The sequence below is a fragment of the Netta rufina genome (genome assembly GCF_964035555.1).
Source record: "Netta rufina genome assembly, chromosome: 17".
NCBI classification, from domain to species: domain Eukaryota; kingdom Metazoa; phylum Chordata; class Aves; order Anseriformes; family Anatidae; genus Netta; species Netta rufina.
Window position 1 is genome coordinate 7,902,006 of NC_140141.1, and position 14,744 is coordinate 7,916,749.

At 46.4% G+C, this 14,744-nt stretch overlaps 1 protein-coding gene across 1 annotated transcript in view; it reads left to right on the top strand.

Moving 5' to 3' along the window:
* Positions 1-3,942: 3,942 nt before the first annotated feature.
* SPPL3 (signal peptide peptidase like 3) overlaps positions 3,943-14,744 on the top strand; it is a 57,413-nt gene continuing 46,611 nt past the window's right edge. Inside the window, exon 1 of the mRNA XM_084296998.1 lies at positions 3,943-4,220. Within this exon, the coding sequence (XP_084153124.1) occupies positions 4,198-4,220 (23 nt within the window). The 5' untranslated portion in view covers positions 3,943-4,197. The remainder of the gene's footprint in view (positions 4,221-14,744) is intronic.

Below are 14,744 nucleotides of genomic sequence, written 5' to 3' on the forward strand. Positions count from 1 at the left end.
AAAATTGCCATTGGCAAAAGAAACACAGAAACGGTTCTCTCAATAGTTTATTTATTTTCCATTTTACTGTTCTTCCTGCTGAGATCGCTAAATGCTTTATTGGCCTGAATGACATTAACATCCTCACCTCTGTGATATCTGAGTTGTTATATGTTCACCCCTATTTCTGTGCTTGGGGAAAAGAGGGTTATGCAAATAACAAAACCAATTATTTGTGCCCTGGGAGCTTGGCACATGACTGAAAAATCCAAGGTAATTGTCATTTATATATTGTTTTCATAGGGTTGGATTACAGCTGTTTGTGCAAACCCTGAGTATCTCAGTGGGAAAGAACTTACTTGAATACATGCTTTTAATGTTCCAAATATATATCCATTTTATGCTTTAATTGAGTAGTCTCTTGTAAATATGTGATAATGTAACTGAAAATGTGATTTTCAGAGGAGAGTTGTGTGTGAGTTTTTTTTGTGCCTCCTTTCTTACTTTTGAATTAGAACCACCAAAATCTTCAGAACCCAGAGATGGAGGCTATCTTTCGACTGAGACACAGGAATAGGTTCACAAGTTTCTCCTTACCACTGTTTGCAGGTTGCAGTTTCGTTCAGAAGAATTCATGTTTTCCTCTGTATCACCAAAGATTGTGCTCGTTAAGTTTTAGGAGCCTCAGTGAGACTGAGGCTAAGGTGTAACAGCTATTAAGAACTGAACTAACTGGCTGCAGAACTGGAAGGTGTGGTGTAATAATGCCATAGGACATAATGGGTTTAAAGTATAGGCTCGCTGTCTCTTTCTCTCTATTCCTATTCTGGTATGGAGAAATAGGACTGTGTCATTCTCATTCATCACTCCATTTCCCGTTCGCTTATACACTGTTTCTATCATCAGGGTGAGGATGAGTTGGAGAACAGGAACAGCTCTGGAGTTCAGTTAATGAAGGAGTTTCCCACTAGGTGGTAGTGAAGAGAATCCTATCACATAACTGGTCAGTGCACATTTTAATTATTTTCTCAACAAGGGGAATCCCATAAGGATCTTACAAGCAGAACAGCCCAGAATAGCTGTGAGCTATACTGTCAAAACTGGATCTCTTGATTTTTGCACTCCGTAGTTGTTTCCATGCCATTTGCTCCTCCTAAAACCAAGCTGCATTAACAACTCTAGCTGTCATGTCCTTTCCTGAAAGGTGAAGTGAATCTACATGATGAATCTGCTCTGGTTTTCTTCCCACCTCCATTATAAAGGCATCAAGACGTGGTTAGCCAAATGTCATCTAATGACATTTAAGCTCTTTGGAGATGAAGACTCTTTGTAGTCAGTACTTTCATCTGATTCTCTACCATACTTGCCTGTCTGTGTTCTGGGAACTACATAAAAAAATACAATATTTTTGTTTACTGCTAGTTTTGAAATACTTTGACAGGTCTAGGTAGTGCATCAGTCTGCATCAAAGACACCAGAAAGAACAGCTATTTTGGAAGGGCTTTGTAATGCCGGAGTAAATTGTCACTGAACTTCAGAGTAAAGCTCCCTTGTAGGTCCAAAAAAAATATACACAAAAAAGATGCTGGAAAAGCTACCTGCAGAATGCAAGCTGTGCTCCCTTTTGGAGTGAGGGCAGATGTTGAGTCTGTGAGGAGGAATAAGTTTCTCCTGTGAATTCATCTGACCAGTGTAACATGATGGAGCAACCTTGCAAAACCATTTAGTAATTTACACACAAAGTCTGAGATGCTAGAAAAAAATATATACTTCAATGCTCATCAACTAAGAATCACTTTTGTCAAATTAATGTGTTGCAAGTTTTGCAAAACTGATAAACTGGAAGCTATTTCAGTAAGGGCACAAAGCAGGGATATTGTTTTATAGATAGTGTCTTTTACATTGTCTCAGAAAAAAATAAGAAAGGATATTTAGTATCAAGACAACATTGAAACATTGATTTATCTTTGCCTGCATTGATTCAAAAAGTCTTCTCTCTTGCATTTATTGTATCAGAACCATTGAAAAGGGTAGTATAAACACACATCCCAGATACTGGGATAGCACCACAACAAAGTGAAGATTCCAAATTATTTGTCAGTTTTCTAGTTGTTACTGTAGATTCTTCTGCTGCTATAAGGAAGGAGAAAGCAAGAGGACTTCTCCATTGTGCAAGTCCTATCACTAGTCTGAACGTTTTTTAATTTGAAACAGGGAAAACCCTAATTTCCACACAAACTGATCAACTAGGCTATGTACCCTACAGCTCAAGGTTTTATGCATGACTCGCTCCTCTCTGTTTATATCCTATCCACCAAAGCTTTAAATCTTACTGAGATAAGCACAAGTATTGTGTATGGGGTGCAAATTGGGAGATATATGGTCAGAGGAGAATTTTTTGCAAGGTAGCCTTGCCTGAGCTGGGTGAGAGATGTTAGTGTTGCTGCCTAATCCTTCCCCAACACATCGCAGCCATGACTGACCCCAGCAGGAATCCCACTAAGCCAGTCAGTCATGATGCTTTGATTATTCACACCACCTGGTTGATAAATCCAATTCCCAAGCAGATTTTTCTAAGCGTCGGGAGCTCTAAGGTCATTCCTGTCCACAAGGAATATGAAAAGTGCAGAGGATTTGTATGTTGAGGTGTGACAACACCCCGAAGCTGTGAATCACTTGTAAGACTCCATAAAATAAAGGGGAGAGAAGATTACTTCCTTTGACTTCCTTTCATCTCCAGTGCAACTCTTCACCACATTTTCAATGCATGCACAGTGTAGAAGCTTTTGAAGCTTCTTACTAAACACTTGTTTAAAGTTAAGCACAAGAATCCCTGGCGTTCCCTCCACCAGTAACTCTGCATCTGCCCATGCAGCATCTTCCATTGACAGTGCCCCTACACTTCAGGCAGCTGGAGCACACTGTGTTTCTTCTTTACTGATGAGGAAACCAAGCTAGCAGAGGAGAATTGAGCCACCCAGGATTACACAGAACTGAGAAGAAATTATTTGTTCTCAGCTTTTAATCCTGTCTCATGACTACACACAAGCCTAAGCTGTTTGTTTTTTTTTTAACCCCCATTTAAGAGAATAACCCAGGTGAGCAGAATTAAGTCATACATTCTATCCATCACTAATAAAAATAAGCTCAGGTGGGCTCCAGAGGCCATTTTGGAGCCGTGATGCACCTGTAGGTGCAAGGAGGCTGTCCTAACGCCCATTCGTTTTTCTGTAGATTCTTGCGAAGTTATATTAAGGCACAGAATTTCTACATACCTCGAAAAAAAAAACCCCCACCAACCCCAACCACCTATTTTTACCAGACCTGGGCGTTCTTCTCCTATTTCGTGCGGTTCCCTCACCTCCAGCTGCGAGCTAAACTCGGCTCGCCTCCCTCCCCCGCCGCGAGGAGCAGGGAGCGAGGCCGCCCCGCATCCAGCGGCCCCGAGCCCAGCCCCGCGCACGGGGAGGCCCGGGCCGGGCCGGGGGCAGGGCCCCGATCCCGGTGCCCCCGGGGGAGCGAACCCAGGCTGTTACCGTCCCGGCACAGCTTTCGCTGCTCGGGAGCTGACACAGCCCGGACGAACGAGCCTCCCCCAGCACCCCACCGCAAGGGGGACACCCGAACCCTCACCGCCCCTCACCCCGACCCTGCGGGACACCCCCCGCAAAATCCGCCCGCCCGCCTGGTGTCGGTGCGGCCGGGCCCGCCAAGCAGCGCCCCCTCGCCCTGCCGCACGCATGCGCGCTGCCCGAGGGAGGCGGCGGCACGTGAGCGTGTTGTGGGCACGTGACGCCGCGCGGCCCCGCCCCCGCCGTGCGCGAGCGCGGGTTCGCGGCGAGGCCCGGCCCGGACCCCCCCCCCCCTCCCTTCAGCCTCCCCCCCCCCTCCTCCTCCTTCCCCTCACGCCTCGCCCGTCCCCGTCCCGCCCCTCCCCGCCGCCGCCGCCGCCTCCCCGCCGGCCATGAGGCCCCGGCGGCTCCTCAGCGCGGCCCCGCGGCGCGGCTGCTGAGCGTCCTCCTCCTCCTCCCGCCGCCATCGCCCTCCCCGCCCGGGCGGGGACCCCCCCCCCGCTCCCCTCCCTCGCTCCTCACAGCCGCCGCCATGTTGGGCCGCCAGCCGCAGCGGGGCCGCCGCTGAGCCCCGGAGCCTGCGGGCGGCCAGGAGGAGGAGGAGGAGGAGGAGGAGGAGCCCGGGGCCGGCCGGCCTGCCGCAGCCATGGCGGAGCAGACCTACTCCTGGTGAGGCGCCGGGCCGCGCTGCGGGCCGCGGGGGGGGTGGGTGATGGGGGGTGTGAGGGGAGATCTGTGAGGGGATCGGTGTGAGGGGGGGGTCTGTGAGGGGAGATCTGATGTGAGGGGATCTGGGGGGGGGGAGGATCCTGTATGTGTGAGGGGAGATCTGTGAGGGGGGGGGACCTGTGTGTGTGAGGGGATCCGCTGTGAGGGGGGGGATCCGGTATGTGTGAGGAGATCTGTGTGTGTGAGGAGATCTGTGTGAGGGGGGGGGATCCCTGCGTGTGAAGGGATCCTGTGTGTGTGTGAGGGGATCTGTGCGTGAGGAGGGATCCTGTGTTTGCAAGGGGATCCTCTGTGCGAGCAGGGATCCTGTGTGTGGGGTGCTGTGGGGGGAGGGTTGGGGTGCCCTATGTGTGGAGGGTGGCAGTGCTGTGTGTGGGGCTGGGGTGAGCTGTGTGTTTGGGGTGCTGTTAACGTGTGTGTGGGGCTGGGGTGTTTGTGTGTGTAGCGTTGGGGTGCTCCGGGTGTGTTGGGGTGCTGTGTGTGGGGTTGGGATGGGGTTGGGGTGCTGTGTGTGGGTCTGGGGTGCTGTGTGCCCAGCTTCTCTCCTGGCCCTGGTGCCTCACGGCAGTGCTGGGGCTGCCCGGAGCAGAGGATCTCCTCCGGCCTCCCCGTCCTGGAGCTCCTCGGGTCTCCTCGGGTCCCCGGGGGCTGCCCGGAGCTCAGCACCTGCCCTCCCCGGCTGTGTAGGGCTGGCTGGGCCCTGTGTGTGTGCGCGGGGGGGCTCGCCCGGTGACAATGGGCTTGTTCTGTGTACAGGAAATAGAACGAGGAGGAAGAGACCAGTTCCTGTGGGAAGACATCAAGTATAGCAAATCAAAGCAGAGGGCATTTTTTTCGGCGTCCTGACACTGTGTTGGGCCTAGCCGGCGGTGGGTTGAGGAGCCGGGGGCTGTTTTCTTCGTGTAATGCTGGATTTTTGGTATTGTCGAGGATCGCAGCCGAAATACATCAAATGATTTTCGAGTGCATCCGCTCTCTTGACCTGGCCACTGCAGAGATTTGATTGTGATGCTCTCGCTGCATTTAAAATTCATTCTAGTGAGAACATCCAGGGTTGTTTCTTGCGGATTTTTTTTTTTAAGAGTTATGATATTCTTATTAAAAAAGGAGTTAGATCTCAACTTTTGACCTTGGTGTGTGCTGGATGTGTAGATGGGATTTCTATTCTAAATAGTTCTGGAAATCTTTCCTATTACTTTTAAAACTTGGGAGCCAGCGGGGATTTCTGTCCTGCCACATGTTGAGACTTTGACAACCCCCACTCCTGTGTTCTGTCACTTCTCTCTCAAGAACCAGTAGATGTATGGGGCTTTTGCTTCTGGCTAGGAAGAGGATTAACTCTTCTTTAGGTCAGGTTCATTAGGGAAATGAAGCTGGGATTTAAGTTTTTCTGTGTTGCTTGTTAGACGGATCCCAAGAGCAGCAGCTCTTTGTTGCAGATCAGGTTTGTAGCAGAGCAAGGATGTGAGACTAACATCTCAAAACACTGTAATTTTGTCGTGTCTGTATTCACTGACGTGTCCTCCTATTTTTGAGGTTTCTGTCACTTCCCATTTAGCCCTGTGATCAGTATTATCTGGAGGCTGCAGAAAGATCAAAATCCAGTTTCATCCTAAGGAATCCTGCCCTGTAACTTGCGCGCTCTTGTCTGCGTACGTGTTTAATTACTTACACTTCTAGCAACACTCTCGCATTTGCTTATTTTTAATTATGGCAATACAGCTCTGCATAAAATTGGCTGGTGCTTTAGGGCTTTTAGGAAAAGTGGGCATGTTAAGTTGTCGGCTAAGGAAACCGATAGCTCTATAAAGGAATTGTGCAGAACTGTGTCCAGTAATTCGTGCTGCTGTACAGTTTGGAAGTTGGCAGGTTTCATCCTGTCCATTTGCTGGACCCAGTCCTTTTTGTGTGTTGCAAAGGCTGCTTTCTCAGAACGAGCGCTTTTTGTGTTCCTCGGTGTCGTGGGTAGCTGCTGTCAAGATTAAGTGTTTTCAGAGATGTCAGATCAGGTATTTGACATCAAGAAAAATCCTTTCACGTACCTACCTTTGGACAGATGTAAATTGAGAGTGAGGAAATGGGTTCCTGGCCTCAGCAGTGCTTCCCTTTTGTCCAGAAATCCGAAGCTTGATTGCCCCTTGTAGTGCAAAGCTATCAACATTCATCATCAAATCACTGCAGGTTCATAATAAAGTTGTTGCTTTCCTTTTCTGAATTGTCTCTGATGTGTTAGAAATACCTCATAAAATGTACTTTCACGCTATGATTGCTGGACATCAGCACTGCAAACATTTACACAAAATAGGCCTGCTGACGTCTGCTAGCGATGGTATTTTGAAGAGATGAGAACTGATTCTGTTTTTGCTATTGTTTTCTATGTAAAATTCTGAGATGTTAAGGTGGGTTTATATCGTTAATTACTAAGTGAAATTGATTGCAAGTATTTTCTTATATTAAGTTATTGTAAGAAGGAGGTACCTGTACTTTTCCCCCATGCCTCTCACAATTTCAAATAGATAAATTGTCTTCTGGCACTACTCTTGTGCATTGCTTTTTGCAACAACCTCTTTTGTTTCCTTTTTTTCCGCAGTAATGCCCACACCTATAACCATCCATACTTGTACTTAGCTCCTTTTTAAATCTCTTGCCAGGATCTCAGATACAGATGTGTTCTCCCTGACAAGAGGAACTACTGAGAATTTTGCCACTGAGTGCTGTCACCCTGAAAAAACTAATTTTAACATGAAATGCGGGATAAATGCCAGATGGAAATGCTCTCTCAAAGGATATGCGCTCCTTTTTAAAGAGGTGTTTGAATAGAATGCCTGTCAGTAGTGAATAGAGACTTTTTCTTTGGCAAGTACCTGCAATAATAGAAGGAAGTTAGGAGAGCTGCGTATGGTGCTGCTATTACTCAAATGTGTAAGCCACAGAGAAACATGACTGCTGCATCATAGGGTTGCTCATGATTTTCTATGTTAAATGAGAGCTGAAATGAGTTTTCTGCAAGTGGAATGGATTGGGAGAGGAAGGAGGTCGTGGAATACCCACCTGCCCTCTGCGTCCTGTGGGTTCCAGCAAGGAGACGGGGCTGGGTAGTGACAAAAGTTCTTGCTGCAACACGGGAGGGGGGAATAATGGGGGCAGAGTTACTTGCCCAGTACCGATGTGGATGTGTGTGGGTAAGAGGTTTGTAAATGGCAAGGATTTGATTTTCAGGCACCCGCTGTTGGAAATATTACAACGGGTGAATCTGATCTAGATCACGACCCCGTGCAAACCTTGTTGCTCCTTGATGTCCAGTGCCTCATGGTGATGTTTTTGCAGTCGGTGCCATTTAGAGAGCACAGCAGCACATGTATCTTGTTTGCCTTCAGTCAGTAGGTGTTCAGTGTTCTTCAAGGCCTGATGTAACACCCCGTCCCTTTTCACTGTTGCCCAGTCTGGCAATAGAGATTGCTTTGTGTTTTTTGTTTTGCCCTTTGAATGCACAAAAGATTTTCACAGCTTCTTTCATATGTGTGGAGAGGAGAATGAAAATTCTCCAGAACCAAATATATTTTTAATTTGTCCTTTCCCAGAGTGTTGCCTAAGAGCAATACGGGTTGCAGCACATGCAAGCCCATCGGGGTAACGATCGGGGAGAGACGGGGAGGCTCGGCTAAGAAAAAAGGGAGCTGCTGTGTTGAGTCAGTAATCTCAGAACCGACTGAACTCCCTCTTAAACGTTTTAACCAGTGGAATGATTCTTGTGTTAGCCATCAATTGTTTGATGACTGAAATGGTGATATATTTGGAAACTTCTCTACGTAATGCAAAGGGTGTGGGAAATTAAATGTAATGATGTGTCAGAGTAATCCATAAAGCTCCCGGGTGCTGGGCTAAGTGTAGATGCACAATGCCATCTTTGTTCCTGGGAGAACTCCTATCGGTTGTTGCTAAATGTCTTTCTAGGTTCAGAGCTCTGAGAATTCGCTTTCCTTGCATTAAACGCACAACTGCCGTGAATTAAAATGCGATCTCCTCCAGAAGACTGGGGGTTAGTGCTTCGAAGGCTTCGCTGGCTGGCTCAGAGGTGTATGTGGGAGGGCAGGGAGTAAGGGGAGCTGCAGCTTGTTCACAGAACTTGTCAAGCACTAGTAAAATCATTTTAGGCATTCAGGTTTTTTACTTGCCTTGCGCTGTTCGGGCTGAGAGGCCCTAGCTGTCTAATTAAGGTGTTTTGAGGCAGGGAAGCAGCTTACATCACAAACAAACCAAACTGTTCCCCTGAATTTTCCAAGTGTTGCACTTCTTAGGAAAAGAACTGCAGAGAGCACAGACGAAGTTCTGTTGGGTGTGCTGCCTAAGATCTTTTCTGAGAGCTTGGCATCCAACCCCAGAGGTTGGCCTTCAGTTTTACCTCTTTCAGGGGCTGGCTGCGTCCCGTTGTAAGGCTTGTCAGAAGCCTCCTGAGGACAGGGATGTCCATTTAAGGCATCAGAGAAGTGACTTAACCGCGGTAAATTTGAGGATGTCGGATTTATGGTGAGTGCATTTGTCTTTCAGTACCAGGCTCGCTTCACTTGTTTGTTCTCCTCCCTCCAGCTTTTGATAGCTCAGACGGTACGTTGTGTGGGCAGGGACTGTCTGCAATGCTGGACTGAAAGACAAACAAAGCAAAGAGCGTGAGATTAGCTGCAGTTTACAGTTACTCGAATGTCCGTGTATGTACAGTGAGTGATTAGCGAAGGAAGATTCTTGCTACATCAATACAAAGGCTGCATTTGGTAATCTAGTAATCATTCTTCAAGAAACATCTAAAAGTGGAGACCATAAACGGATGTTTTCTTGGTGCTGGAGTGCATTCTGCATTTTAGTTCAGAATTACATGGGTTCTGCCTTTTTGGAGCATTGTGGCAGTGGAAGTTACTGGTTCCTTGCTTTTCCCCAGTGATTTCTGAACTTGGCCAGGACACAGGAGATCAGTTCTGTCCCCGAGGGTTTTGGAGCTTGCATCCCTCACCTTGTGAGCGAGTGCTCATCAACAAACTGTGGCATTCAGAGGCTGAACTTTGTGTGTCCTTCGTGGACATGTGCTGGGCTGGGAAGCAGGCATCGGACTTAATGGTTAAAAAATTGATTTGGGATTGCCAGGGATATAGGCTCCCCTTCCTGCCTTGATAAAATTGTAGGTTGAAAGAGGGAAGGGGCTGTATTCCAGGGGGTAGCTAGGTTGCTGCTCTTGAGATGAAGCTTTGGATTCCCACTAGTAGAAGGCAAGGCGGAGATGATTTCCTGAGTCATAGGTAAGTGAGCTGGTAGCTGTGTTAGGGGCCTACCGCAGTCACTGCTTCTCTTCTGGTTTTGTTTTTGTCAGGCTAGATGAAGCCTGGGAGCTTCTCTGTCTTTTACTGAAGGATGTGATCCAAAGTAATTGCTTTTCTGTGAACTTTGGGATTTTGGTCTGTGTTAAGCAACCTGATGCTGTTGGAATTCGAGGGATTGTGGGGGGGATATTAGATAGGGCAAATTAATTGAGGATATTAATTTTGACAAAACACATCTAATCTCAGAAGAATGCCACAGTTTTAAATATTAGATTTAGGTCCTGAAATCTGTCATTAATTGTCACTGAAACGCAGTGCCAAACAAATGTATTTTGAACTATGTTTTTTAAAATACAGTGATGCAGACTTCCTGAAATTTGGAAGAAGAGCAGAACCAATTCTGTTCAGATACTTTATTTCATTGTTTTAGTGATGTGATGTATCATCATCTTCTGCATAAGTGCCACCTTTGTTATTATCTTTATTGCCCTTTGGCATTTTACGATGGTGATAAACATTATAATATACTCCAAAGCAAATAATTGACACAAGCCATTTAGTCAGACAGTCTGATTTAATTCCGGTGACATCTGAGTAAAGTTTCCAGGAAGAACCAAGGCTGAAATTGGTTAAAAGAGAAATTGTTGTGCACATTTTCTTTTTGCAGCTACATTGCTTTAGTGTAACTGATGAGGTTTAAAATTGGGAATGATTCAGTCAGTTACATGGGCTGAGCGAAGCAGAGTGAAACACAAGTTAGTGCGCCAGCTGAACTGGATCAAGGCAATCAAACTGACTTTGAAAGGTGATGATTTAATAAGATTAATGGGGCATATGTGTCATTACAGCCCTTCCTGATCCCCTTTCTCCCTCTCTAATTCTTCCAAGGATGCTAACATTGGTGATCTTTTCTCCTGCCCTTTTCAAAAGTGGTGTCTATGCTTGAAATGCTTTGATCTGCCACGTCTCCTCTCTACAGGAACGCTGCTCTCGTGACACAGCAAGTGTCCTTCTGTCCACCAGAAGCGCCACGATGAGATTATCCTGGAACTGACTAATTCTGTAGCTCTTGTGCTGTCATCTTCATTATCAGATTCTGTTGAGGGTTTCTTTTCAGGGCCAGCTCTGCACCTCAGGTCCTAACTTCACTTGGATAGCCTCTGTGGCTGTATGTGACATTAAATGGTGTGGAATACACAGGAGTGTGAGAAAGTAAGGGTGGTCAGCTGCCTTTTTGGAAGGCTATTGGGTAACTGATAATTTACAAGTTAGAACAGAAGATTTTTTAATAACCCATGACAATTATGCTAAAGTAATACATGTGTTAAACGGGGCTAGCCGTGTACTGTGCTTGTGGAGATGGGGACTAGGGATGGAGTGACTTACTTTTTCAGGATGTCAGAACAGAGATTCCTTAAAATCATCACAGCCGGCCTCCTCAAGCCGAGAACACACTAAGAAATGATTTGCTATTGCACAGCCTTGTGCTCAACATGCCTCCCTTGTTCCTGAAGTTGCCCACGTAGAAGCTGGTGAGAGAGAATCATATCTTACAGTTTATGTATGTTAGCATTTTTCCCTAACCAGCGGAATCTGAAGGAAAATTATGGTGTTGGACTCACATTTTCTCTCCTTCTGCCTTCTGAAAATAGTATTTTCATTTGTTTCTCTGCCTGCTCTGTATGTTCTTCCTTTCCTTTCCATAGCTAGTTCAAAGGTTTTTACCCAGGAAGGTATTTCCTTGTGCAGCATGGCTATGGAGCTGAACTGTGGAATGACTCCTTTCCATTTTTACGCCGTAGCTGCCTTTCTGCAGAGGTGGCGTGGGGGAAGCGGGAGGGACCCACGGGGTTGCACCCTCTGTTCACACACAGTCTCTGACTTTAGGCATGAGCTGGCAAGCTTATCTGAAGGAATAGGCTTGAATCTAGGTTGGTCTTCAGTTCAGCTGCTAAAAGAAGAAACTGGGCTGTGCACTGGAAGCCACTGGTTTTTCCAGCCCCCAGTCCTCTACTGCTACCCGTTAGTTCTGCCCTGCCAGGCCTTTTCTGCTTGCTGTTTTTTGTCTTGAAAGCCCAGATTTACTCCTTCACTCCTATGGACTCTGCTGTATTGGGACAAAGGTATCTTTAAAAATTCTTTTGTTATCTGGTAACTAGTCATAAGATGACTTCTAGTAAGCTCACACTGATTTTTCCTAACTCCATGCACCATTTTAAATAGCTTTAAAAATTTGGCAGAAGTTCACAGAGATGGTTGCTAGTGTTCCACTGAATCACAGAGTTTGGCAATTCGTGGCACGTGCCATTTTCCCATATCAATGTATTCCCAACTACTGCCACAGACAGCAGCTTCAAACTATAAGAGCAGGAGCACTGCACAAATGGATTCCCAGCACAGCCTCGTTTTGGATGGTGCCAGAAAACCGAGTGCTCTCACCCATGTGTTTGCTGCGCCTGTCTCCACGGTGCTGGTGCACAGGTAACGTTGCAGGGGGGTTTCGTGCAACTCCAGCTGGCAGCAGGTGGCTTCATTTTCATTTCAGTAGATACTTGAATTAGTAAGTTCACTTGACTCCAGTTTAAAGCTTGAATTAAATCTTTGGTAACTTCTAGGGCAGTTAGAAATTCAACGTGAATTCTGAATTGTGGTTGGAGTAAGCTGGTAGGACTTCCTACCCATAAAAACTTCACCAGCTGGTGGTGCAGATATGGTGGACATAGGAGAGCAGAGCTCGGTGGTAGTGGTTATACAAAGGGCTGTTTTTACTAGTCCAATTTTCCTGCTTACAGGGCTACAGTGGTGGTTTATCTTAGCAGCATCTGTGTCAGACCCATTTGGCGAGATAAAATAGGTGTAACATGACTTCAGCCCAGTTAGTCATTGGGAAGTGCATTCTGCAGGTGACTGTTAGCTAAAGGTGAGGTTGGCGAAACAGCAGGAGGCAAACAGAGCTGGGCTGGATGGATTTCTGTGGCCCGTACTGCCGGCTGGTGAGGTGAGCGTGTCTTGCTTTCGAGGTTTGAAGGCACGAGGTCGTTCTGGTCCTTTTTGGACGTTCAGATTGGTGGTTGTTTGCTGGAGGGAAGATCGTCTGCTCTGTGAACCCTTTTCTTGAGATGGCTGATCCTGTGCCTTCACTTGAATTGCTGCTCCGAGAAGTTAATCACAAAGGGCTAAAAGCTCTCGTGGGGAATATTACGAGCTCTGTACGGTTTTGAAGATGAAGAGTAGAATCTAATTAAGCTTTTTGGTTGAACATAGTTTAAAGAGCTTTATTTTTTTCTTGTAAAAGGAAACTTTAAAGCTAAATAGCGAAGAGCTTTTTTTAAAAAAAAAAATGCTATGAACTTGCCTACTTTTTAGGCAGATGCAGCTGTAAGCAGTTACAGATGGTACAGAACAGAAGGAACCTCTTTATCATACTTAAGTGCCTTACAAGACCCCCAGTGTTAGTTTTCCAACTAGTTATCTTTCTCTTTATTTTTTCATAGTTTTGCAGATGGAGCATGGAAAAAAAAAAAAAAAAAAGCTACCTTATAGCTAAATCAAAAGATGAAAAGTCTGCCATAAAAGAGAAATACTTCTCTGCAGGGTGCTTCTCTGCAAGAAGTTTCATAAGAATCCCAGAGCACCATCTCTAAAGAGTGCTCCTACTTGTTGTTGTTGCAAGCAAAGTTTTTTAGATATTGGGCTAGAATTTGTTGAAAGCCGTCTCCATCTGCTCTCCTGCTGCCTATTCCTTGCACGTGTGACTGAAGCCTGACAGGCAGTGTGTTAGTGCACCGTGCTGCTCTGGCATTTGGGCTGTAGGGCAGGGATCGGGCCTGGGCCAGTCCTACCACTGGACAACTCCTCTCATGCACGTGGTGTGTGTGTCTGTAAACTGGCCACATTTGCCCCTCATGAGAATTTTTAGTTTTTAAGTCAGCCTCTCTCCTCATTGGGAGCAGCAGGACCAGGGTGCCTGTTTTGGTGGGCTGGTGCTTTGTATTCCCATGGCAGCCGAAGCCCCTCTCTCTGCAGGTTGCGGGTGGTCTCGTTGACTGCCCTCTCCCCAGCTGCTGTCTGATATCGGTTTTTCTTGGTGCAGGCCTGGTACCAGGAAGGCTCCCGGCTTCATCTAGGCACGCTTGGGCTACGCTGCAGCTCTAACTTGTGCAGGAACGTGCCGTCAGCATTGTTGCTGAAGGTTCATGGCTTGGTGTTGGTGGTGTCAAGTCATTCTTTTATGGATTTCTTTATGAAAATAGTGTTTAATTCTACCCGTGCAAGTCATTATAATGTATATACCATAATCCTGTACTGTGTGGGTAAGTGAGCTCATCAGCAGTACACAGAGCTGCTCATGCTGTATGACAAGGTCGTATTGATCGATTTGACTTTGATTTTGGCTTGTTGATTCTAAGACCTAATTGGTAAACACTTAGATTGAATGGTTGGCTGGCTTTACTATTCCTTAGTACTCCTTAGTGCTCTTTAAATTTTATTTGATTTTGGTTACTGTTTGTCTCCAATACTGTTTCAGTTTTCCTAGGTGACAGCAGACTGCTGGTGTTCCTTTCTGTTCTGCTGCGTAATCTGAGCAGTGTTGAACCTGAAGACTCTTTGCCTAGCAATAAAACAGTGGTGGTAGGGACCATGGGGCTGTTCCTGGTGTCTAGGTGGGAGTAGCACAGCAGCATGTCTTGGCTTTATACTCCAATGTGCAGTTCTGCAACCATCAGGGATACAAACATGAAGAAAAATCAGAATCCTTTAGGCTATTTTAGTACCCTACGTCTCCTTCCCTTTGTTTCTCTGTGCCTCTGGGAAATTAGTTCCTCCCAGTGGTGCTGCAGATGTATGTCAGACGTTTCTGTAGCAGTCGTTACCAAAATATCAATGTTTCATGGAGAAACCAGATGTAAGGTTCTGGTACACATACTCCTGTGTTTTCCCAGTCTCTGGACTGCTGTGAAGCATTGGTTGTTGCACTTCCTTTCCATGCACACAGTGACTTACATAGAGGTGGGACCTGCAGCGTGCTCTGTTGTCAGAGTTCAGCTCTGTTCGATCGGCTCTGTCACTTCCAGAAAGAAGCATTATAAACATGCACGAACACCTGTTTGATTGGGCTTTGGCTCCAAGGAGTGTTAAAGGAGTGTTATGTGAC